Raw genomic sequence first — 26,910 nt, forward strand, 5'->3', positions numbered from 1 at the left:
CCACCCGGCGCCTCAGAGCAGCCCCGCGGGTGTCCTGGGCCTCGCGGTGGAACCCGGGTCCGAGGGAGCGCGCCCCCGGGCAGCCGCGCTGAAAGGGGTCCCCAGGAATGGCGCTGTGGCCCCTGAAAGAGCGGTGTCCTCTTCCTTCCCGCCCCCTCCGCCCCGAGGCGTGGGGTTCGTTCCCTCGTGCCACAGCAGCCGAGCCCCCGCGTCCGGGCGAGCAAGGGGAGGACCCGGCAGGAAGAGCGGGATCTGGGCAGGGTGAGATGCCAAATTCTCAGACGGTGGGGAGCGGCCGGCAAGCCTCGAGGAAAGGGAGGAGAGGGCTGCGCTCGCCGGGGCGCGCGGCTCGCGGGCGCGCGGAGCGAGCGGGGCCGGGGAAGGGAGCAAGGGAAAGGCCGGGAGGCGGGTGGGAAGGGACCGCGGGTGGCGGAGGCTGCCCCCCGCTCTTTACCTTGCGTTGGTGCAGTCATTGTAGAGGGTCTCGAAGTCCTTCCTGGAGATGAGTTTGCAGCGGTTCACTCCGGGCTGGATGGCGCCCAGTCCCCTCAGGATGCGAACCTGTTCCACATTGCACACCACCGGCGTGATCTCCAGCCGCTTCAGCTTGGTGTAGACCGTGTGCAAGCCCCCCACCAAGTGCTTCAGGAACAGGTCGAAAGCCTGGGGCAGGCAGATCAGCTCGCAGCCCTCCACCGTGAAGGAAGCCACTTTGGCCCCCCTCAGATCCACCATTTTGCACTCATTATTCTGGGGGGTGTTTTCCACTGGGGACGGGGTCGAGTACACGGGTTTCCCGGGGAGGGGGCCGCAGCTGCTGCTGCTGCTGCTGCTGCTGCTGCTACTGCTGCTGCTGCTGCTACTGCTGCTGCTGCTGCTGCTGCTGCCGGTGCTCGCGCTGATGGGGGTGCTGGAGGCGCCGCCGCCGCCGCCGCCAGCGCTAATGCCGCCGCCGCCGCTGCCGCCGCCGCCGCCGCCGCCGCTCGCGGTCGCCAGGCTGGGGTTGCAGTTGCTGCCGCCGCCGCCGCCGCCGACGCCTCCGTTGCCCGCGCCGCCGCCGCCGCCGCCGCCTCCGCTGCCGCCGCCGCCGCCGGTGGAGGTGACTGTGGCTGCCGCCGCCGCCGCCGCCGAAGCGATGGGCTCCGGCCGGAACAGAGTTGGCCCTGAGGACGCCGGGGGCCCGATGGTCGGAGCCGGAGACGAGGTCGCCGAGGAGGTGGAGGTGGTGGTGCCAGAGGAGGAAGCAGACGTGGAGATCGGGGGTTGAGGGGGGACCAGCTGGGTCGGAGGGATCAAAGCCGCCGGCACTGCCATGGTCACATATAAGGGGAAACAGAAGGAGGAGAAGCGAGGGGGAAAAGTTGCCACACAGCCCGGGGAGGGCAGGGGGGAGAGAGGGGGGAGCAGGAGCTAGGGGACAACAACAACAACAACAACAACAACTCTGCGAGAGAACGAGGAGCAGAAAGGGAGAGCAGGGGGAGAACAAGAGGTGAGGGCAAGAAAGAGCGAGCGCAGGAGGGGCGAGCGCGAGAGGCGCTCTGGAGAGAAACGCACAAAAGTGTCCCGCAAGTCGAAATGCGAGTCCTCTCCGGGGGCTGGGATCGGGGGCTGGCTGGGGGGGGGGTGGGGGCGGGGAGGGTCGGCTGTTGTGGTGTGGGTCCCGCTCTAGCACAAAGTTAAGGATGAAGGTGAAAAGGAGGAGGTTTGAAGGACTTGGGTTCTCCCTGGCAAGTACATTGATCAAAGATTGAGAGGGGAATGACAGAGAGAAAATGAGCTGAAAAGTGCAGGCTGCCGGCTGGACGAGTTGTTGTTGTCACACGGTGCAGAGGGGAGGAGCTCCGGAAACTTGAAATACCCTTTGAAGCCGCAAAAACCTCACTCACTAGTATTAACCCAAATTATCCAACCAGGAACTCGGAGCAGAGACTCCGAGAGAGCGAGATCCAGGGAAAGCGAGTGAGCGAGAAAAGGGGGGTGGGGTGGGGGGGATAAGGAAAGAAACTAGGGGAGGGACGGAGAGGAAAAGCCGGGACAACCAAGTGGCGATCGGAAAGGGAGAGGGAGATCGCCGTCTGCTTCTCTTCTACTACCGTTAGATTGCATGTCTTAATATCCCATGTCGTCCGCGAAGACTCGTTATTTTTTTCCCCAAAACCTTCTAAGCAATCGTCTACCAACTTAAAGAGGAGCCAGAGCGCTCCGAGCTCTCTTTCAAGGATTTAGGATTGATCTCCGCTCGTTTTTCCAATGAGCTATAAAATGAAAACACGTCCCCTCACTTCTCGATTTATTGAGAAATTATTTTGAGGAAAATCCATATGCGAGCAAAACGTATGTTTTATGCATCTGATTATTTTATCTGTGGAGTAAATTATTTATTTGTATAAAGGTAGAGAACATTCCAGGAGAGTTTTAAAGTTGTGGGGGGAAAGTCAGTCTGAAATCACCTAAGAATAATAGAATGTTCTGTATTCAGTTCCTTAATTCCTAACAGATTAGGGAAAGAAAGAAATGCTTGCCATGATGTGGATGGTTCAGAATAACTTTACTTTCGCCCCAAAGGCAGGTCAGAAATGCCTATTATACCAGAGAATTCAAAGAGATCAGGCACCCTTGAAGATTTAGGAATTGGGGGAAAAAAAAGAGCACACTAATTTTCTTACCTAAAACTCTATAATTAATTCACCTGTCTTGTTCAGACACCAACCAGCCTCACGTCCTTTAAGACCCAAGGCTAGTTGCTAATATGTTATGTGAATAACTATATATATATATATATATATATAAGTATATTATAGGTAGATATATATATATATATATAAACACACACATAGTATTTGAAAAGTATCCGTGTATTTTGGGAAAGTTCATCTCAGTTTGCAGTGAAAATATGTTTTGTAAATAATGAAAAGAACAAAAACAAAGCTTATTAGTTGACTTGTAAAGGCAGAAAGGGTAGCTCTACTTAATAACCTTAGGCTGACTTTAGACTCACTATCTTTCTCCTTGCCCGCCTCTCTCTTTCTTCTCTTCTAACTTGTTGCATGAAGGTCTTATTTATTCAAGAATTTTTGACCAACATATGATATAAGCATAGGTCAAGTCTGTTCTCTGTTTGTATCTCTAGGAATCTTAAATAATTAGGCTTTAAATCTGTCTGCACATGTTCATTAACTTCACAGGATAGAAACAATGCATTAGCATTTGACAGATTTTTAAAAGAAACTATTAGCATTGGGTTCACAGTTTAGTGTTGAAATTATTATCACATTTCTTTTTATCATTTTAATTCTTTAACCTTTTTGAAGTGTCGTGTCAAAAGGTGCAGGAAATATTTATAGGGAAATATGGCACTATTGAGTCATTTGTCTAAGTTTATGCTAAACTTTTTGAGGCACAGCTGTTGTATCAGGAGACTTTCCTGGGTCAAAAGGATTCAGCAAATTGATTAGTGCCAGAAAGTAGATTAATGTCACAAAGATAGCTAAAGTTTATACCATTGTTTTGCCTAGTTAGCCAATATTTTAATATATTCAGAAATAGTTTATGTTAATTTTCACTCTTCTTATCTGACTTCAGTTAAAAATAGGTATTGGATTTATCTCATACATCAGAACACTTCTCTAAGTGTTTACGTCTAGTTGGACACTGTTAACCTTTTAAAAACTACCAAACTACTATGGTAAGGAGTGGAGGTGAGGAAGAAGACTCTTAAGCCCTGAGAAACTAGTTTTATTTTGGAATCGCATGCACAACTTTAATCAACTCCGTGACAGTTTTAAAAACGCTAATCCAGTTTCTTTATTTTAAATTCTAGAGCCACAAATAGAAAAAAAAAATCGAAATTAAATGCCCCGAATCTGCTCTTAGCATTCTCATTTCTCACATTTCCTTAAACTGTCATTCACCCTGTACCTGCCACATTCAGAAGCCACGGACAGGAAGTCATGATAGCTGACCAAGCTATAATCCCACCCAGCTTCAGAGCAAACTCCAAATTTTCTGCAGGGAAACCTGCACCTCCCAGCATGCGCTCCACTCAGAAGCAGGGCTTGCGTTGGGGGGAGATTGCCCCCACCTGAATGGGAGCTTTCTGTCCCACCCCAGCCCCGCCCCCGACCCCCTACCTCAGGTCTCTAAACCGGTTTTAAGGAACTACCACTTGCCCCTTTGATCAAACAATAGGACTAGAAAAAGCATACAATGCAAATTAAAGTATATAGGAAAGAAATGCCTCAAAAATATTAAAATTTCTTCTTTCCTTTTTTTGGGGGAGAAATATTACCAGTGATGAAGGCAAACCATGTTTCATAACAGCAGATAAGTCAACTGCCCAGATTTCAAATTCCCTCTCTTCCAATCACATCTTTAGCTTTCAAAGCTTTTGTCTTGTTTGTTTATTGTTTTACATCTCTGGCTGCTTCAGGTGCTCTCCTTCCAGCTCCTCTTCTCCAACCTGCACTCAATTTGCATAAGCAAAACTCAAAGTACTGTAACTGATATTAGAAAAATCTCCCTGTGTTTTGTGAAGACGTATTGTGCTGAAATCAATAAGACTGTTTAAAATTCAAAGACCTGCAAATCGTTCTGTTTGTCCTTTGATAGGGCCTGTGCTGATTAAAATGCTACCAAGAAAGCTTAATTGCTGCACTAATTAAGAAGTCTTTAATTTCTTTCCTAGGATATCGTTTGAAGCTGAGCTTGTACCCGTTCAGGGAAGGTATTTTCTTCCCTCCCTCTGCCCCCTCCTGGCCCCTCCCTTCCCCTTCCCCCTCCTTCCGTGCCCCTGACGATATCCCTGTGAATGAGAACAAATAGAGAGAGTGGTCTCAGGGCTCACCATCTATTACTTAACAAAAATCGGCACAGGATCCAGAGTTGAGTGCAATATGAAATTCAGTTTTGAGAAGAGCTGTAAGGTTGCAGGAGACAGGGAGAAAATACAGAGTAGCTGTTGTAGCAAAAGTCCCGGTGTGTACCTGGATGACAGCAGGCACTTTAGCCCGAGGATGAGGGCATCCTATTTGGTTAAAAGGGGCAGTAACCAGGAAATGCTTCTACTGAAACAGGGAAATGTAAAAATATACTTTCAAAACCTGTGGTTTAAAAAAGAAGAATAAATCTGTAGAAAGGTGGACTTAGAGTTGGGGTTTGGTAAGTATCATTTTATTTTATGAGTATAAAAACAGGAATTCTGTGGAGATTCATTTTTGACCCTTTTTATAACCCAGGGAGGCATAGGACTGTATTACATCCATTCCATCCTTATCTATTGACCTATTTTATTCACTGATTTCTCACGTGGGGAAACTGACTAAATGATTTCGCAAAGCTTTCTCTGTAATCAATAGTCATTTTTAAGGTTTATTCATGCTGCATTATAATGCTGGTAAATGACTGCGAAGCAGAAGATTGTAAGATACAAATATTAACAAAGCGGGATAAGTCATGTCTTTAAATCTTTAGGGTTTCAACATAGCAATTGATATAGTTAAGGCTGAAAATGTGGATTTCATAGAATATAAAAAAAAACTAAAATGATTGAGTAACTTAAAGGCAATACCTATGTGAATGTTTCTTGAATATCTCAATTTCCTGAAAGCTTTGAGTATCCTCTTTTTATAGCATCCCTATATGAAACAGAAACAATTTGCAAATACCCAGAAAGGGCAAGAAGAAAAGGTTTATTGCAATTTTATTCTTTTAATTTTTCCCTGAGTTCTACTGGAAGCATGCACAGAAAAATACAGATGTATACTTCTGTATATGTACTGAATTCCTTTCAGTGACAGGACAAGGAGATAACATGCTTAATAGATTCAAAGGGAGACTTACCATTCCGAGCACGACGTCACTCTAATTATGTTTACTCTAATTGAAAGCAAGGTTTTTGGGAATCTGAAATTACTTTCAGATTTTTTTTTTAAATAATGCAAGTGGATCAAATGTTGATCACAAGCATTTCAATCTTTCAAAATGTATTGGAAAATTAAATGAAAAGTGGAGTTTGGTACAAACAATGCCCCAGGGCAAAAAACAACTAACACTAGATTTTCCAGTCCAGCCATAACACAAATCAATTTGAGCGCACTTCTATGGCCAGACTGCCAGATTGTTATGACTGCTAATTCACTCAATCAAAGAGTGCATTAGCACACCCGGCACAAATAGCTTTAACAATAGAGTGCACTTCGGAACAACTCTAAGATATATCACAAAGAAGAAGTAAAGAGGAAGATCATTTTTACATCTGCATATTTACTAATGGATCTGTTTCCTTAATAGAAAGAAAGAAAATAAAAAAGACAGAGACAAACTTCAGGCAGAGGTTTATGAAAGAGCTATCCAAGTTTGGCAAATCTAGAAAGCTATCAGGGTACCAGTAGTTGACTGACTTTGTTAAACGTTTCTCAGGAGAGAGTCCAAAATTGATGTTTGCACTTCAGTAGTAAATCATTGAAGATGGAGAAATTATGCCAAGTAACTCTCTCAAGCCTTTTTAACTCAGACACACGGCCTCACCAATCAGCTCAGCAGATAAACCCTGACTGCCTTAAGCAAAGACTTCTCCACTTTGACACTCCCTGTCTCTGCCCTCCCCACTGAGCGTTCCAACTTCTGACTTAGTGTCTCTCACTTCCACTGTCTCCCTGTCTTTTCCAGTCCCCTGCCTTTCCTCAGGAACAAGGGATAGGACTTTTATCTCACTGATACATTCTCTAATCAGGTGCAGAGGGCTTGGTGATAAATTCTCCAAAGGACAGACGGTGGGGAGCTAAAGGTGTACACACCGTAACTTGAAGTGCTCAAACTTTCTATTACAAACTTCCTTCTCAATATAGAAGTGGTTAAAATGGTGATAAATAACTCTGTTTTCCAGCGTAGAAATGCATGGACTATATAAATGCTTACTGAAATTGTATAGTAAGTATCTATTCAAATTCGGAGCCAAATGGCACAATTTGGCTTCACTGTTCCTCCTTCCTTCACCTTCTATTCTCACCCCCTTTTCTCCTGGTTCAGAATGCAGGTTGACATGTGGCCGAAAATGCTTTGCTGGTTATGGAGTGTCTTGTGAGAAATCTCTAAACTCATGTTAGGAGAGAGAGAGTAGTGGCCAAGGAAGATATTTACAAAGAAAAAAAAATTACGCCATAATTGTTTTCCTGACTCCAAACTGCATCATTTCTATGACAAGTAGTCAACTCTTCATGTGAATTTAGTTATACTGGTCCATCATTACTTACTTCCAGTGTTAAGTGTCCTAATTCCATCTGTGGGTTGGTGTTCAGAGTTGCACAGGCAAATATTTGATAATAATAATAATAAAAAAAAAGAACACAGGGAAATCATTTTAGAATCAGATTGTAAAAGGAAGCAGTGACAAGAATAATAGAAATTGAAATGGATTCCCTTCATCTCTTAAACCAGGCTGTTGTGAGAGGAATGGCAGATTCAATTGAAGTAAGGTCAAAAAGCTAGACAGATATTCCAACCTCTAGTTTTCTAGTAAATATTGTACCTTTGGTTGCATCTTTTCATATGTGGCATTTTTAAATTGTCCTACTCCCTTCTCTTTAAATATTCCAAAATTCATCTTTTCCTAAAGATCAGCATTAAAATGAATGAATGGCTTGAGGGACACATAGTTGGGAATAGGGGTGGAAAGGAGTCTTATGTAGTGTAAATGGCTGTTTAATATTAAGACAAATTATCATGTAATTTTGCAGTGTTAGGAAAAATGTATTAAACTTGATGGTAAAATTTCTACTGATTCACTATCTGCCTCTCTATTGTTGTTGTTTTAACCTGTTGTCTTGGTTCTTTTCCTTTCTCTTTGCTTTATTAAATAAAAGAAGAGGTCATTGTCCACCAAATAGCCTATAAAAATTGCTCTATTTGAAGTCAGGAATTTCAAGGATTGTTGAAAAAGAATAAACTGTTTATTTATTTATTGCCCTTCAGAACAAAGAGTTTTTTTTAAGTTGAAAGAATAACAATTGCCACCTTCCAGCTCGAGATCTTGTATGTCAAGTTTCAGCCCAGAGCAAATTTTTACAACAAGTTATAAACCCCCTGTAACAGAGGGTTTATTATAATGGAAGTGCTGACACAACCTTAACTATAGCGTTGTAAACGGCTATGCTATAATATCCATTAAGCAGAAAGAAAAATAAGCTGGCTGATCAATAATTTATACAAAGAGTACCAACTGCAGACATAATAACTGTAATGTTTGCAAAGCAATCTCTCTGCTCTCCAGGCTTAACAGTAAACGCAAACTAGCAACGCTGTTAATTTCCAACTCCTACAGATAAGAATACAAACAAATTACTTAAAATTATATTTTGCTCAACATTTAGCATGCCTCGATGGGATAAAATAAAATTTAATTATGATGCAACTTCTGCCGGATGCAAAGCTGTTTTGTTTTCCAGCCCATTTTATTATGAAAGGACATTCATTTGGAACATCAATTATAGGGAAATAGTATGTTTCAAGGAGTTGACTTGGGTCAGGCAGGCTCTTCTAAGAGTTATTCAGACATGGAAACAGATTGACACTGTTTAACTTCAAAGAAAGTTACAGGGTTTTACAGAGCCACAGCCTGAAATACAATCCTGCCAGCTCTGATCCGAGTCAACTGTCAGTAAAAACACCTTGTCATAGGGTTCATGGGAAAAAAGACCCTGGCTTGGGAAATGTGGCCATCATTAACAACCAGTGAATCTTGAAGTGCTCAATTAATGGTAAGCCTCTTTTGCATGAAAGGGAGGTATGTCATTTCTACCTAATAAATGCAGAGCATAAAATGTGAGCCTTATTTTCTTTTCTGGAAAATTGTGAAATACCAAATTTAGTCGATGTCCATATTTATTACCGCTTTGCTTGTGATAGGGCCTGCGTACGAGGAGAGTGTCATGGTGATATTTTTGTTTTTGTTGATGGCTTTTCAAGCAGGAGAAAGGAGATTTGAGAGGAGCAAAAGAAGAGAATAGGAGAATTGAAAGATCCCAAAGTAACCACTATGTAGTACATCCTGGAGGTCGAACCAGACTGTATGTTTCTGAGGTTCCCATGTCTATCCATCTTTTTGTCTGTTCATTTCCTGGGGGTGTGTGGAACCCAGTAGAACAGAGGGACGTTGCTATCAGAGTTGTAAAATGGTGTATTACCCTGTGAGCAGTTGCGCTTGGAAAGGAACCAGTAATTTATATGAGAAGTGTTTAAGATTGCCTGCTCAGCCAGTGATCCATGCCAGGTCAGTTCCAGTAATGCCAGAAAACAAAAGGAGGCGCACATGCCTGGGAAAGGGACACCTTATATGCCTTAAGAGCTTGGGAAGGGAAGCACTAAAATGCCATTTTCTCAAATGAACTGGTCGTTACCATTTAAAATCCTGAGGGCTGTGAGACTGGGGAGGAGAGGAATAATTTTTCTTTTGACTTAACAGGGCTCTGAAGGACTAGTTTGCAGGGGGAGGTGTTTTGTTGTGATTGTCTCAGCCCTGTGCTTCAAGCCAAGGTTAAAATCCTGAGACAGAGGTGCAGTTTTGAACAATGGAGCAGCAAAGGATGAACACGACTTCTCTGCGAATGGACCTGGCTCATTTGAAACTTAAAAACTGTTTCACAAATTACCAGTACAGTTAGTAATACAGCCATCTCCTAATAAGGGCTCTGCTAGGTTCTAAGTTGTCCTTGTTTTTTTTAACTTGAATTGATTTTCCCAGGTCAACCCCGGACTCCAACATTTTTCAGGAGAGGACTGTGGGGTACTGGCAGGGTGTTATATAAGAAACTACTTTCTAAGAATTCTTCTCAGGCCTCCTGATTCTTGTTTAACATAATCAAAGTACTGACTGCGTGTCCTGGTATTGAGGGAGAGGTGGCCTGACTGCCACCCTCAGCCTCCGGCTTTCCCCATACGTTGTAAAGTCATTTTCATTTTTGAACCAGAGTTCGGTTCATTCACATGTTCAGCACTGCTTGACTTGTGTGTTTCAGGAAGAAACTAAAGAAAAGGACTATTTCCTTTATAAGTCAGAGTTTATCACTCATTGATTGGCTCAAGATTCCGCACATCCAGGAATCTTTAGAGACAATAACTTTCACCATGCATGTCATCGGGTAAGGCAATTATCTTTTTCACTTGTTGATATGTTTCTCTTCATGTGGCCTCAACTCATTTCGAGCCCTTTTGGATAGCTAGTCTAATACTTGGCACTTGAGGGTGCTCACTAAAAGTCAGCTGGGTAATTAAAACTGCTGTTACATTATGCAACCCCTTTCCTTTGTCCCCAGATTGTGTAAACTGCTCATTCTGCAAATCATATATTGTTGGAATCAAACCAGGATATTGAAGACTAACAAAGTTTCTGTTATGCTCATTTCTGTTCTAATGTACAACTAATTTAGGAAAATTCTCGAGGCGAAAATCTAGAGATGCTAATAAATTGGGTTTCAAAGAGCTGGAAAGGAGAATCTTAGACCTATAGCAAAAACTTGTATCTGAGACCCATAAAGATAGAATCTTCTTAGTCATCCAAGGAGCCACTGAGAACTCTTCATCAAGACTGAAAATTTACGTGAACGTATAATCTGAACGTATACTCTGAACGTTATACAGATGATGAAGAAAAGTAAGTTTGTGTATGGAGAATTTTTAATTGAACACTGCTATCCCTTTTACGTTCAAGACAAAGCTCACTTATATTTGTGTACTGAGTATATAATGGTTGCTGAGGATGTAAAGAAGAAAAAGATATTCATCCTGATCAGAATTTCATGTGCTATCTCATTTGAGTCTTTGTACCATAATGTCATTGAAATTGTATGTTAGGGAATCTGAGTGTCATCAGCTCCCAGAATTACAGGTGTCATCCTGCCATGTCCCCCTTCCAGTGACCATGCTTGGCATCACAAATGATTCTCTGCTCTTTTCCTCAAAGCTCAGAGGTCAGAGGCAATCTCAGAAATATTCCCAGCATGGGACTGTGGGCAGCCTCTCACCACCAGTCCTTTGCACTCATCCCTGATCTGGCAAAAGAGGAAACTGACAATTAGCAAAATATGAGAACTTGCCAGGTACTAGATTCAAGTCCTCATTGATTTTTTTTCCCTCAACTGTCTTCCAAGGAGACTTTTTTGATGTAAGCAGAGGAAATTTTTTTTTTCATTTCCTATGTAAGGGAATTAAAAAAATAATAGACTGGCCCAGTTGGATCTAGACTCATTCTTCTCTGCTTATTTCTACCCCTGATGGTGCATTTCTATAAAATCTAATAGGGCCACAGGATGTGTTCTCAGTGGCTGCTTAGATGTGTGTGCTCACGTGCTACAATGCATTGTGATTAGAATGGAGAATTCTTTAAAAAAAAAAAAATTGGGAGTAACACTTATTTCAGGAACAAGATTTTGAGATCTTGAGAAAGACTTAACCAGTACATGATGTTAGAAAGTTAGGCAAACTGCCAAAACCCCTGAGGATCCTTAACTTTTGTGATTACCCTCTGGTTTCCTTAGGTTAGATGGCAGCATCCACCAATAAAAGTCACCTGTTGAAGTGCTTTGCAAAATCAGGCATTAAACTAGCAGTTGATTTTATAAACACATTACTTATCTGTCGTCTCTTACTAGCCTTAGTTTGCTTTCCACAGGGGACTAGCCAACCTCTTTCTCCTATCCTTTTCCTATCCTGATTTCAGAAAGGTCACTCTACTTCTTTTCCAAGAGATGATTCAGGGATCACTCACAGCAGCTCCCAAAAGAGCAATACCGTGCCCTCCTCCTGCCCCATTTAAATTGTCTGAACTGCATGGCTTTCTCATTTACTCTCCCTTTAGAATGAAGCTGCAAAGTCGAGAAGACTTGAATGGCCTTGTATCTTCAAAGAAACGCCTTGAGCTCTGGAATGCAACCAAGTGGGAGAAACCACTGAACACCAGGAAATGTCAACAATGCCTCAGGAGCATCTGGGCAGGTGATCTGGACCTTTAGGTATTTTTTAGGACAATGCCATCAACTCAGCCGAACAAGAAAATGGGTCTTTTTTCCCCACAGGAACTAACTTAACTGATTTTGAAACACATTGATAACAGTGTGTGCATCAATTTAAGTACATACTGACCAGGTGATTCTTTGTTGTACTTTTATGCAAGTGGTTTGATTGACAAATTGATGACAATTATTACTAAAGAAGAATTAAAATTTCCAAGAGTCTGAATTTTGGCCCTAATAGGAAGCTTTAGACCTTGATTGAATAAAGCCTTAATAAAGACATAAAATCAAACCAATTTTAATAGCTACAATTTATTTATACTTATTTATAATCTATTTCAAGTTTAACTTCAAGGGAAACGAAAATGTTCCCAAATACTTTATGCCAAGAGTAATCATTGAAAGTTTAATTACTTCTAAGCACAGAATATGAAAACATGGAATTAATGATTATAATTAATAAGCTTCATTGTAAATAAAATAGGTATTAGATGGTACAATCAGTAACTAAACAAACAGCATTTTTTTTCCCATGGATAACAGCTGTTTTTTTAAACAATCAGTATTTTACATGCAAATATAAAGAAATAAACTCATGTCTTCCATGTGGCTTTTAATCCTAATATTCAGGAATAATCATCATTGGTTTCTTGTTAAGTTTTCTTAGCCAAAATGTTCTCCTAAATCTGACTGCTACGTGTTGAGAATCCAAAAGAAGCCTCCCAATCAGAAACTGTTGAAGGTAAATAGACAAAGTGATGCTTATACACACTGGATTTATGTCTGTTACTATGATTAGCCACCAGAAGACATATGGCATTCAAAATCAACAACAAAATAATGCTGTGTTTGAAGTCCCCTAGATGTGAACGGCACTTACTCTGATCATTTTTAAAAATCATATTTTCCATAAAAATGTAATTATATTGTTATTGTTTGATCACCTCTTATTACCATGTAATCAATAAAATATCTTTTCATAGTTGTTTAGATACACAGAAACAGTTGCAAGAAATTTGTTTACAAAACACACACATGCCCTCACACATGCCTGTTTTTAGAATTTTCAAAATAGCAATTTCTTCTTTAGATTTACAGTCTATAACTCATGGGACTTTGGGTGTCCAAAAATTATTTACTTTTTGTTTCCATTTAAGTAATTTTAATCTAAAGGCACTTACTAATCATAACAACACTGCAAAAGTTTATTTTGTAAACAGCTTATTATCAGCCTTTGTTTTCTGATACAATGCTTTAAAAATATCCTCTGTTGTATAAAGGACATTGTTGCAAAAAGGCAGCTCAAAACTTGTCCTTCCCTTCCTTTCATTGATCTGTTGCCTCTTAGGTAATACGAACAGCTGTCTTCCAGCTCACCCACAAGCAAGCAGAATATAATAATAAGGTTGTGTTACTGGCCTGCATCTACAAATGATTATACAGAGGCTGCCAGCTCTTTTCCATTAAAGATAAGGTAACAAAGATACCATAGAGAAGAAAACTGGTTAGAAAAACAAGGGAGTGCTTCTGACTTGAAGATTTGGTTAATTTCTCTGGAAACTAGAGTTTCTCTTTCAGTGGGGTTTCCAATAAGGTGAAGGTGCCCTCTGTAGGAGACTCCCAGTAAATGCTACTTCTTTATATTTGGGTGACATCATGCAAGTTTCCCCACCCCTTTCCAATTTATAAACAAACAAACAAAAAACAAATGCAGTACTCTGTGTTAACACATGTTTGAACTCATTATAAATCTTAGAGGGAAATTAGTATAAAGCCCACCATCAGCTATGCAAATCTAGTGCCTTTTCACAGTGAGAGAAATTAAGCTCTGAGAAAGCTGTAAAGCACGCTCGTGTTTGGTATTTACTGACATCCTGGTATGTAATAGGATGGGTACTGTAAATTCAGTGGACTGGCTAAAAGCAGAAAGACAGAACGTCTTTTCTGGCACAGTTGAGTGAAAAGTGGATCTAAATAGAAGAATCCACATGCAGAAAGACACATTCGTCACCTAATAAATACACCTCCCCAAAAGGTCTTCTTATCTTCCCTTCTTATAAAGGTTACCATAATGCAGATTCATTATCAGTCCCACTGGGTAGCATATAGCTCAGTAAGAAATTGCTTTTGTTAGCATGCTAGTAGGAAGAGATTAGCTATTTCACCAGATCTCTTGGGGCTATTTGAAATTTTGGGAATTCTCTCTGTAATTTAAAGTGGAAGTTAAAGCCACTGCAAAGAGACTAGGGAAAATCTTACAAATTAAACCCCTCCATCTGGAAGTTTCTTCACCACTAGTTGCAAAAGAACAAGCTGAAATCACATTTGGTGGAGGTAGGAGAGATTTCATTGGTGGTGATGCAATTAGGTGTATATTGATGGTTTAATAATTGAGCATTTTGGTTGCAAAGCAAAAACCCAAAATTTAAATTCATAGCAGCATTTTGGATTTAATTTTTGGTCTTTATTGACTTTGCATATTCCTTAGCGTTTATCACCCAAGCTCTCTATTTACATTTTTCTGGACTATGACTTTAGCCTCTATGGAATGCATGTAGGAGAGGCTAGGATCACCCATGTTGCAAGTCAGGGGATAAACCAGTGGGCATAGGAGCATAAGAGCAGGGAAATATCTGCCTCTTTTTACCTAACAGACTGCATTTGTCCTTCAGTATCAGCTCAAGCATCCTCTTCTCTGTGGATCTCTGTTCCCATAGCACTGGGCACATACTTCAACTTCAACAACAGTTGTGGAGCGATTACTAGAGCCTGGCCCTGTGTTAATATATAGACTATCTCATTTAATCCTCAGAGCACATGAGAAAGACAGGCAATTATTGTTATCCCAAAACAAGCATGAGGAAACTGAGGCTTCAGAAATTAAATGGCTCCCCCAGTCTACCCCAGGACCTGCTTTCTTTCCCACTGTAATATACTCCTTTCTGATTCTCCGCCACTTTCCCACGTTATCTTTCACATGCTCAACTTATTTGCACCCCTGGCTTCCCAGCACAACTGCCCTGATGAATCCCCAGCCAGGATTCACACAGCAATCTGCCTTCCCTCTGGATGACTGAGCATTGCTAAAGACTCTCCCACAGCTCTGCAGATTGGTGTCCTTAATTACTCGTGACTCTTAGTTGCCAGCTTTATATTTAAGCTAGTTTATCCAGAAAGGGTGCTGAATGAGCTCATATCAGCATGTTCATAGGAGGCCAGGGCTCTAGTTTGTCCCAAAGATGATGTCAGCCAGAGATTCAAACATCCCCTCCCATCATATCTGATTTCTAACGACATTTTTCTGGATGCCTTTCTCAGTTTCTCAGTCTGGCTTCACCAACCACCATGCTCAGTGCTTCTAAATCCACCACCAGAGACGGATTGGGTTTAGCTTTCTCGGTCCTTAAGGTCAAAAATCCAAGAAAGGACTCTGATTGAGTCACCTTGGGGCAGATAAATATTTCTGAAAAACTTGTCAAGGGCGGTATTAGGTAGTGGTTAAGAATGTATAGGATGGGAATTAACACACCTAGAATTCAGAACCTGGCCTATGTGTGTCCGAGGACAAGTTTACATCCTACGCCTCTATTTTCCAATCTGAAGAAAGGAGATAATAACTATACCTTCTTCACTGCATTTTTATGATGATTACACAAATTAAATTATGTAAATAAATTAATGTAAAGAGTTCTGAATAGTTCCTGGTCCTGAATACTTTAGTGATCTCTGATCATTCAGGTCTTAGGACTGAGACAAATATTCTCTCACAGATCAACCACTGTAGTCCAAGAGCGAGAGCAATTGAAGAGCACTGAAGTTTACATTTGAGGGATATACTGAGCATGGGGGCTGAGAACTTTTCTAGAAGGGAGATACTTTTCCAGATGGAAGGTTAAGGAATGCTAGACAGGCAAATCACTAGATGCCTGCCGTAAAACTGTGAAAAATGTATCATCTCCTATGCCCAAAGGGTACCATTCAAAAATCTTTTTGTTTGTCCTTGGTCATTGCCATCTCTTCTTCCCCTCAGTGCTAATTCTGAAACTTCCTCAAATGCTAGACCCAACTCCTCAGGTACTAGATCCATATTCTCTAATGATATTCCTTTTGGTACAACAGGAAATTTGAGATTGTCAAGTCTTCACCTTTGCTGGCTTGGACTGTTGCTAGAGCCTCCTAGCTGACTCCCTTTCCCAATCTCACCTTTCCTCCACCCACATTATTTCCAGATCCACACTGGAACTTGAATATCTCATCCATAGAAATCTGGTCACACAGGCCATATACTTAAAGCTCTTCAGTGGCACCTCCTCACCTTCAGAATGAAGTCCAAGGTAGTACTGAGCATAACCTCTTCTCTCTTATTTCCCTTTCCTGTTTTGTATTTGAATACTCTCATGTGTGATTTTTATTTTAGAAATTCCGTAAGTGCTGAATTTGTAAATGTAATCATGCTACTCCTATGGTAAAAATACTTCCATTGCTTCTTATTGGACTTTGAACAGCACTCTCTTCTCTTTCTTCATGGTGTTATCCACCACTGTTAACTTTACATTTAACTTTTTAATTGTGTGACTATTTCTACTGCTAATAAGTTCCTTTAGAACATTTCTATTTTATTCCTTATTGTATTCTCTGTCCAGTATTGTGATTAGATATATGGGGTATACAGTATTCAATGAATGATGAATGACCGACTACAAGTAATATGCATTTACCATGTTATTTCACGTATCTGACTTTCTGCTTATGAAAGCCTCTTCTAGCATTTATTTCCTTAGCTAACTCCTTCTCCTCCTTCAGGGTATCTGTCTAAGAAAGATTCTCCAAATCTACAAAAGAGCAAATTATCGCATGTCTATGCTATCATATTATCCTGTGTATATCTCTATTGTATTATTTATTATGCTCTATGTATCTGTCTTCATTAACATCAGGGAACAGGCCTTAATCATTTTTTAAGCATCTCTTTACATTATTTCTTGACATACAACAATCTTCAAGTTGAACTTTACTCTCTTTAAGATACAGATTAAACTCCACCTGGATGATAAAACAAATTTTGAATGAGTGAAATATTAAAGAAGAAATGATTTAAATAATTGCATTCTACCTTTTCTGTAATAAATTTCCTAGGAGTTTGAGCCTAAATGTTTTTCTTCTTATCATTTATTTTATGTACTATTTAGCTACTAATTCAATGTCTTGTGAAATTTATTACAATTATTGCCATGAATTGCTATTGTCACCTTGGGCAGTTTAAATTTTGAATGGACTTTATCTCATTTTTTCATCTCATCAGCTAGTGAATAGAGGTTGTCCTATATAATCCTGGAAAATGCACACGTATGCATAATAAACATTTGTTCACTTGATTCAATTTGGATAGATTTGAAGTATGCTTAGATTCAAAGACATTTAGAATATCTTGTCTCCTGTTATAGTTAACTTTTCCTGGATAACAATACAATTCAGAACTTTGTGGCTTAAAAAAAACCAAAGGGCTGGGCTGGTACTTCTGGTCTGAGCCAGCTCAGCTGGATTGTACGGTTTCCAGTGGCTTCATTATGTGTCTGATGATTAACAGGTTAATGGAGCTGGGATTTTTACCAGGCAGTTGTATGAGCTGTGGGTATTCCTGGGCATGTTAACTGCTGGACATACACAAAATATTCTCTAAGTATTATGGACCAAATTGTGTCCCCAAATTCACAGGTTGAAGTCTTGACACCCAATGTGACAGTATGTGGAGACAGAGTATTTAGGAGGTCATTAAGATTAAATGAAGGCATGCCATTTTAAATATATCATGCTACTCCCTTCTGGCCTTCCAGAAGTTTCTGCTGAAAAATCAGCTGGTATTCTTATGGGAGTTCTTTTATATGTTATTTGTTGCTTTTAGTATTTTTTCTTTGTCTTTAATTTTTGTCATTTTAACTACAATATGTCTAGGTGTGTTCCTCTTAGAATTAATACATGCACCCCAGTGTTCATAGCAGCACTCTCAACAATAGCCAAGACATGGAAGCAACCTAAATGTCACTGACAGATGAATGGATAAAGAAGATGTGATATGTATACATAATGGAATATTACTCAGCCATAAAAAAGAATGAAATAATACCTTTTGCAGCAACATGGATGGACCTAGAGATTATCATATTAAGTGAAGTAAGTTAGACAGAGAAAAGACAAACATCATATGCTATGACTTATGTATGGAATCTAAAAACAAAATGATACAAATGAACTTATTTACAAACCAGAAATAGACTCACAAACATAGAAAACAAACTATGGTTACTAAAGTGGAAAGGCATTGAGGGGAGGAATAAATTAGGGGTTTGAGACTAACATATACACACTATTATGTATAAAATAGATAAACAACAAGGACTTACCGTATAGCATAGGAAACTATATTTAATATCTTGTAATAACCTATAACAGAAAAGAATCTGAAAAAGAATATATATGTATATGTATAACTGAATCACTTTGCTGTACACCAGAAACTAACACAACATTGTAAATCAACTCTACTTCAATTAAAAAAAAAGGATTAAATGAAATCCTTAGGGTGTGGTCTTAATCTGATAGGACTGATCTTTGTAAGAAGAGGAAGAGAGAGAGAAAAGGCCATGGGGGACACAGCAAGGAGGTTGTTGTCTGCAAGCCAGGAAGGGAGCTCTTGCTAGAAACCAATCAGCCGGCACCTTGATCTTCCCAGCCTCCAGACTTCCCAGCCTCCAGAACTGTGAGAAACAAATTTGTTTTTTAAGCCACTCAGTCTATGGTAATTTGTTATGGCAGCCTGAGCAGACTAAGACACTGGGGTATATACCTAGGAGCCAACTTGCATGCTTGTAAGGTGTACACATCTTCAAATTGATTAGATAGGGTCAAATTGTTTTCCAAATTATTATATCAGTTTACATCTCAAAAGTTGTTCTACATCTATAACAATACCTAATAATCTAAAACTTCTGAAATTTTGGCAGCCAGGGCAGGAAATGGAAACCAATTGCAGTTATAATTTACATTTCCTTATGAGTAAGATTGACGATTTTCTCAGTATGCGTTTTGACCTTTTGGATTTTCTTCTGTCAAGTGACTGCTCTTTCGCCCGTTAAGAATTGCCCCATTTATGTTTTTCTTTTTGATGCATAGAATTTAATTTGTGTATTTTGAATACTAATCTTTTGGCAGCTGTGTGAGTTGAAAATTCATTTCCCCCAGTCTGTGACTTATATTTCCTTTGTGATAGCTTTTGATGAACAGACATTCTTAATTTGACTGTAGTCAGATTCCTGTTTTTCCCTTTATGTATTTCTCCTTTTGTGTCTTGCATAAGAAATGTTCCCTACCCTAAGAGCACAAAATTATTCTTTAGTTTTTTTGAAAATTTTGTTTTTCCCTTATACATTTAAGCCTTTAATATAGTGGAAATTGATGGGTGGTTTCACAGCAGAGATGGAGAGATGGGGAGAGGTGGGCAAAGGGTGTTGCTACTGGCAACATTCATTTGATTCAATTTGGATAGATTTGAAGTATGAGTGAGTAGAGGCCAGGAATGCAGTGAGTAGAGTAGAGGCCAGGAATGCAGATACACACCCTGTGGTGCACCGGGCACGTCCTCACAGCAGAGAACTATCCAGACCAAAATGTCAGCAGTGCTGAGACTGAGGAATCCTCAGGGTAGTGGTTTATATAACACAACTTGAACCAGTGTTCTTAAACTCTTCACATGTGCTTAAAAAGAAAGTATATGGTTGTGGGTGTCATTGGCTTCTGTGTAATGTGTGCTTCTTTAAGTTAACCTTGTTAATTTTGTGGTTCAAGCTTTCATACTCTTACTGATTTTTTGACTACAAGATTTATCATTATTAAGAAAACTGTGCTCAAATCTTCCATTATGTGGGTTAGTCTAGTTCTTAGAGTTCTGTCATGTCTTGCTTTAAATAATTTGAGGTCTGATGTTAGGTGATACAAGGTTAGGATTCTTCTGTCTTTCTGTTGATATGAAACGCTGATCATTTTTAAGTGTCTATCATTTTCTCTGCTAATGTATTTTTCTTTAAGTCTATTTTGTCTCATATATTTTTATAAATACACCTGATTTTTTAAATTTGCTTAGTATTCATCACTTATAATCCTTGTAATCCATTTATTTTATCTTTTCAGTGTTGTTACATTTTAGAATGTCTCTGTAAACAGTGTGGAGTTGTTTGCTTTCTCCCTCCCTTCCTTCCTCCCTCCCTCCCTTTCTTCCTCCCTTCCTTCCTTCTTTCCTTCATTCTTTCCTTCCTTCTTTCCTTCCTTCTTTCCTTCCTTCCTCCCTCTCTTTCTGTTACCAATGGATACTATTTAAAAATTGTAATGGAATACATATACCATAAAGTTTGTCACCTTAACCATATTTAAGTGCCAAGTACAGTCATGTTAACTACAAGGACATTGTTATGTATCAGATCTCTAGGAAAACAGAAATCAGAGTCTCTAATAAATACAGGAACTTCACTCCCTATATGGATAGTCAAGTAATATTTAATAATATTCATTTGTCTTGACCACTTAATTTTTCGAGTACTTAAAACAGGAAAAAGTTTCTTTAAGAATAATCAAGTTTTTTTTCTTTTTATCTCAAATTATGATTGAAAGGATGGAATGAGGAAATATATGGAAAATTGCTTTCTAAATATTATCTAAAAGTGAAAAAAAAAACAACAATCAAGTTCTCTTGAGAAATGAGAACTACCTACAATTTTACCAGACTTAGGCCAAAAAATAATAATACAGAAAACTGGAAACACCCTATATGAGATTCTAATGCAAATCTTTGTTCTTTCCCTTTTAAAGAAAAAATGGAAAATCCTCCCCCAGAGAAGGGGAGGTCAGCAGTATTTTTGTGGACCTGAGGGATTCCTTTCTGCTTTGCTACCCCTAGGCCTGCAGGTCACATTTTCCTGGTCCTGGGCCATGGCTTCTCCACATATATAGTCCCCCAAACCCAGTTTGATTACACTCTTGTTTGAAGATTACTTTATTTTGCAATTTTATCAACTAGAGAAATAAAACATTGCCTTCATTCTAATGGGTGCTAGTTAATGCTGCTGCTTTACATATAAGCTCTTAGTATGGCTCCTCTGTGTGCTTGTTTTGTTTTCACTTGAGAATGCTGTAAACTCTTGAGGTCTCCACGAAGAACAGTTTTTCCCATTAGACAGAATCATACTCAACATGATAGCATTAAGAGTTTCCATGTCTTGGCTGTTGTCAATAGTGTTGTTATGAACATTGGGGAGCATGTATTTTTTGAATTAGAGTTCTCTTTGGATAGAATCCCAGGAGTGGGGTTGTTGGATCATATTGTAAGTCTAATTTTTAGTTTTTTGAGGAATCTTCATACTGTGTTCCAAAATGGCTTCACTAAAATACATTCCTACTGACAGTGTAGGTGGGTTCCTTTGTCTCCACACCCTCTGCAGGAAGGAGGCCAGAAAGAGAAAGAAAAATACCATATGATACCACTTATATGTGGAATCTAATATAAAAAGACAGAAATGAACTTGTTTACAAAACAGAAACAGAGTCACATAGAAAACAAATTTATGGTTACCAGGGGGGAAAGGGGTGGGAAGGGATAAATGGGAGTTCAAGATTTGCAAGTCCTACTATATATAAAATAGATAAGCAATAAGTTTATACTGTATAGCACAGGGAACTATATTCAATATCTTTTCGTAACCTATAATGAAAAAGATTGTGAAAATGAATATATGTATGTATATGTATGACTGAAACAATATGCTGTACACCAGAAATTGACACAACATTGTAAACTGACTGCACTTCACTTGGTTTAAAAAAAAAAAAAGTTGCTCAATTCCCATCTCCAAACTCTCATCTCCTCTCTACCTTCAGAGCGGCTCAGTTTCTGTTCCAGTCCAGCCCCACGCCCTGTGGTGTAATGAACAGTCAGAAGTAGACTGTGCCTGGGCTTTTTATCACATTTTCTTTATTCATTTATCCATGAATAGACATTTGGGTTGCTTCCAACTCTTAGTTATATTGAACACTGCTGCAGTGAACATGGATGTGCAAATATCTCTTCTAGATCTTGCTCTCAGTCCTTCTGGATATATACCATCAACTGAGATTCCTGGATTACATGGTGTATCTATTTTTAATTTTTTGAGGAATCTTCACACTGTTTCCCATACTGGCTGCATCACTTTACATTCCCACGAGTAGTGCATAAGAGTTCTAATTTTCCACATCTCTTATTTCCTTTTTTTTTTTTTTTAATATTAGCTATCCTATAGGGTGTGAGGGAATATCTCACTGGGGGTTTGATTTACATTTCCTTGATAATTAGTAATGTTGAACATCTTTTCAAATGCTTGTTGACCATTTGTATATCTTCTTTGGAACGTATCTTCTTGTTGAGTTCTAGGAGTTCTTTATATATTGCAGATATTAACATGTATGATTTGCAAATAATATTTTCTCTGGCTCTGTTGATTGTTTCCTTTGCTGCACAGAAATTTTAAAGTATAATGTCATCCAGTTGATCTATTTTTGTTGTTGTTGTTGTCATGCTTTTGGTGTCAAGTTTAAGAAATCACTGCCAAATCCTACATCCTGAAACTTTTCCCATGTTTTCTTCTTTTATAGTTTGATAGTTTTACCTTTCACATTCAAGTCTTTAATCCATTTTGAGGCGTTGTATTTATTTTAAATCCAGTTGGATACTCTTTGACTTCTAAATGAGTCATTTACTCCAATTACATGTGCTGTAATCACTAATATTTTTGTATTTATATCTGTCATCTTATTTTGTGGTTTTAGTTGTACCACTTTTTAAATTTTGTACGTTCTTCTTTTGCCTTTTAATGTCCATTTACCACTTACCTGAATCAACCAGCACTGGGGCTGCCAAATAGTGCTCATCTATTTCCCTTATTCTTTCCACACTTACAAGTTGTCTTCCCACTCTAAAAAAGAGCTTTCTCTTCTTTCCAAATTATGTATTGCTTTATTTAAATCATTGTAATCAAAAAAATTTTTTTTTACTTTTCATGTTAAAATTGGCCCAGGTTTGGCAGTCAGGGTCTTTTCCACTTTGACATGATAAAATCTAGGAATGGACTTCATCCACATAGCCAGAAATATTAGGGCAGTCCTCCTATTAAAAAAAAAAATCTTGACATAAAAAAAGCAGCAGAAAGGACAAATGTTGCATGATTCCACTTACATGAAGTACCTAAAATAGGCAGATTCATAGACACACAGAGTAGAGGTTACCAGGGTTTGAGGGGAAGGGAGACTGGGGAGTTACTGTTTCATGCAGAAGGAATCTCTATTTGGGAAGATGAAAAACTTCTGGAGGTGGAGAGTGAGGACTGTTGTATAACATCGCAAATGCACTTAATGCCACTGATACTGCCCCTGAAAAATGCTTCAGTGGTAAATTTTATGGTACATATTTGGCCACAATAATCATTGATACCACAAAATTGGTTGCATAAATTCAATGAAAATGCTTCCATTTTTTTCCCCTAACAATGACGGTGTATGGGGGTGGCCAGCAGGATAACTAACTAGAAGCCAGGTCGGGGTTCAGGAGGGACGAAGGGAAGCAACATGTGTCTGGGTCAGAATAGATTCCCTCTCTCTGTCTCTGTCTCTCTCTCTAAAAGATGTTTGACTGTTTTATTTAAAGTGCAGAAATTGTCACTGTCTTACATGACTTCAAAGCAACTCAGTTTAAAAAAATGCTAGACATCAATCTCTAGATTTTAAAATATAAAGGAATATTTTGGAATCAATGAAACTCCAGCTAGAGGACAATATGAACTTCAATCTGAGGACAGTCATTTATTTACCCATTTAAAGTGTGAATTCTCGGTTAATGCAATGCCAGGTAGCTCTCTAGTCTGGGCTGGGTATTCTCCTGGGATGGAGATTTTATCGCTTCCTGAGGCAGCAGGATTCACCTTTACACAGCTGGGACCACCAGAATGTGCCCCTTAAATTGAGCAGAAGCCCACAGTCCTCATCCCACCCATATATCATATCCAGTTTTCATGTGATAATAATACTTTACATATTAAGTTCTTACTACATGCAGGCACCATGCTAAATGCTTTAAGTGGACCATTTCATCTTATCCTCATGACAACTGTATGAAGTAATTATGCTTTTATTCCTAAATGTTTCCATTTTTATAAGAAAATTGTTAGCTTTTATATATATGTATATAAAAAAGAAACAGCTGGGTATATCTCCTCAAAGAGTTTCCATGACCTGGCCATCTGCTTGCATTAAAGCAAACTAGATCTCCATTTTCTGCTTCAAATTCTTCCAAATATCCTGTAAACTGGTTATGTTTAAGGGCACAAGCGTGGAGAAAATTCATAATCTTAATCACTTTCTCAAAACATAATGTAATGACCCTCACTTGCAAAGTTCACAGCACAGACTCTTCTAATGCATGGAAATTAAGCTCACTTTCTCTTTTGGATTTAAATAAACTATTGAGATCTATTGTATTTCTGGTATTATCAGCACCTTCTCTGTGACAAATGATCTCCATTTTCCATATTTATACAAAACTTCTTATCTTTTTTGCCAGCAATAATTATTGCCCACTAGTTCAAATATGTTACTTAATTGGGACTCAATATTGTAATTCTTGTAATTCCTAAAAATGCCTGGATTTTACATTTGGTTTGTGGTGCACAGATGTGACACGATTAGATGAGAGGAAACAGGTTTTTTTATTTTCAAGCCGACTCAGATACACGAAACACAAAGGTAAAATCAGATTTTGATTTATAAATATTTTCTCATACATATGCCCATTTCTCACCCCTCTGTATATATTACTATGGAATGGGGATTCATGAGAAGGGAACACTTACGATAAATGGGGAGTTCAGGAACCCAAATGATTAAAAATTGAAATACTTTGTTCAACCATCGAGACTTCTCTTGATTTACAATATTTCATGTTGACACCAGTTTCTTTGTATTTCTTTCTGTTCCTTTATTCCTCACTATTGGATCAAAAAATCTAAATGAACATACAGGTGGGTTTTTGACTCATTTTGATGACTCCATATCACTTTTTCTTTACCATAGTTAAAGATCTGCCTTTGAAAATTTTACTTTTGGCTTCATCCCATAATCTGCAACCCACCCAACATGCTGCTTTGTTAAATCTGCCTTATTTCACTCCATCATGTCAAGCAGAGTCTTGGTTAAAAGCTGGATAAAGCAGGCGTGGCTTACTGAGAATACAGGTCACCAAACCCTTCATACCTCTTCCCTCAGTGTTGTCTCCCAAGCAACAAAGTTTACTTCTTCCAGGAATAACTGGTTCAGACAACACTTGTGCTATTCTAGCAGTTTGTGGAACTCAGCACTAAATGTCTTCATGGCTTTTTGGGATAAAAGGCACTATTTAGTACCTTTCATCTATTAAATAGGACTTCACCATTAAAATTTTAAAAAAACCCTGAATTTAAATATGGATATGTAAATAAAAATACGTAAAAAGACACCTGTGATCAGAAGCACATGATAATAACAACTTCTCATACAGTTATAAATACTAGGAAGTGTAACTGGGCAGGACCCCCTTATTGGGCCTTCCCGGGGCAGACCCCCCCCCATCCTCTGCTTTAGCTCTTCTCTGAAGGACCCAGATAATGGTATCTGATGCATATTTCCTTATTTGTTTTACAGATGCTAAAATCACCACCAAATGGAAGAAATGAACTACTTGATAAAAACAGTCTTACTATAAACCAAATTAAAACAGCCATTAAAGTCATTTATTTCAATCCATTTTCTCTATTATCCATAGTACCTGCCTAGGTGAGAATTTGCAGGGCAGTAGATCAGTGCACATTTGATGTCCCAGTAATCATAATTATTAAAATCATCATAATAACCCTTTGCACTTACTGAGTACCTTTCATCCAAGAATCTCAAAGCCCTTCCTAAACATTAATTAGTTCTGCTAACACGTCTACCAGATAGATAAATACCATTCTCCCATTACCCTGGAGAGGAAACTGACATACAGGTTGTGACCAGCCCCGGGCTGTACTGCAGGTGGCAGTTCTGAGGGTGAGATCTCAGGAAACACGCTTCCCATCCTGTGCTTTCCTCTTTCATTCCTTCACATTCATTCTGAGTCAGCTGAGTTCCCACAGTTGTTTTAAAATTGTCAATGAGCTGTAAAATAATTTTAAGAATACAGGCAAATCCCTAAGGAAACTAATAAAAATAGGACCACAGGAATAGGATAGCATGTGGATACTTCCCTGATGTGCATTTCTAAATCTTTGCTCCTCACATGTCACAACAAATAAGACTAAAGTCTATAATCAATTTGTCCTTGGCCCGACTCTTCTTGAAGTTTTCATAATTATGCCACGTCACCGTTTTTACTTTCTATGCTTGTTCAAGTTCTCTGTGGTCTTTCACATAGAAAAGTGTAACTCTCTAGCCAATTCCATTTCTTTTAAGTTGAGATATTGTCAATAAAAATTGAAAATATCTGCATTCATCCCTTTTATACTTATGATGCTAAAAACTTTAAACACAAACAAATATCTGTGGGAAAATTAAAAACCCTTGAACTGAGATGAAGCTTTTGCTTTGTTCCTTTTGTCTTGATCTCCTAGTTACCACTTAATGTTAGGCCTTTTCTAAGTGATTTTTTTTCCTGTTTTTTCATTTGCCGGAACTAAGTAATTTTTCACTTTAGTTGTAGATATTCACTGTGAATGTCAACTACAAGTATGGTAGGACTCACTATATTCAATTATATAACACAAAAATTTACACATACATATAATTAAGTATGAGATAGAATTTGGAGGAGTCAGGC

The 26,910-nt window shown here is 39.1% G+C and overlaps 1 protein-coding gene and 1 long non-coding RNA gene across 2 annotated transcripts in view; one reads left to right on the plus strand and one right to left on the minus strand.

Moving 5' to 3' along the window:
• The window catches only part of DACH1 (dachshund family transcription factor 1), a 397,126-nt gene extending 395,310 nt beyond the window's left edge, over positions 1-1,816 (minus strand). The window contains exon 1 of the mRNA XM_010973575.3: positions 455-1,816. Coding sequence (XP_010971877.2) covers positions 455-1,314 — 860 coding nt within the window. The 5' untranslated portion in view covers positions 1,315-1,816. The remainder of the gene's footprint in view (positions 1-454) is intronic.
• LOC141579769 (uncharacterized) lies at positions 1-26,761 on the plus strand. Its single transcript, XR_012511731.1, has 4 exons — positions 1-261; positions 10,014-10,136; positions 11,852-16,339; positions 17,958-26,761. It is a non-coding gene; the product is annotated as an uncharacterized LOC141579769 (long non-coding RNA).
• The last annotated feature ends 149 nt before the right edge of the window (positions 26,762-26,910 follow it).

The sequence above is a fragment of the Camelus bactrianus genome, chromosome 14 (assembly GCF_048773025.1).
Source record: "Camelus bactrianus isolate YW-2024 breed Bactrian camel chromosome 14, ASM4877302v1, whole genome shotgun sequence".
Lineage (NCBI taxonomy): Eukaryota > Metazoa > Chordata > Mammalia > Artiodactyla > Camelidae > Camelus > Camelus bactrianus.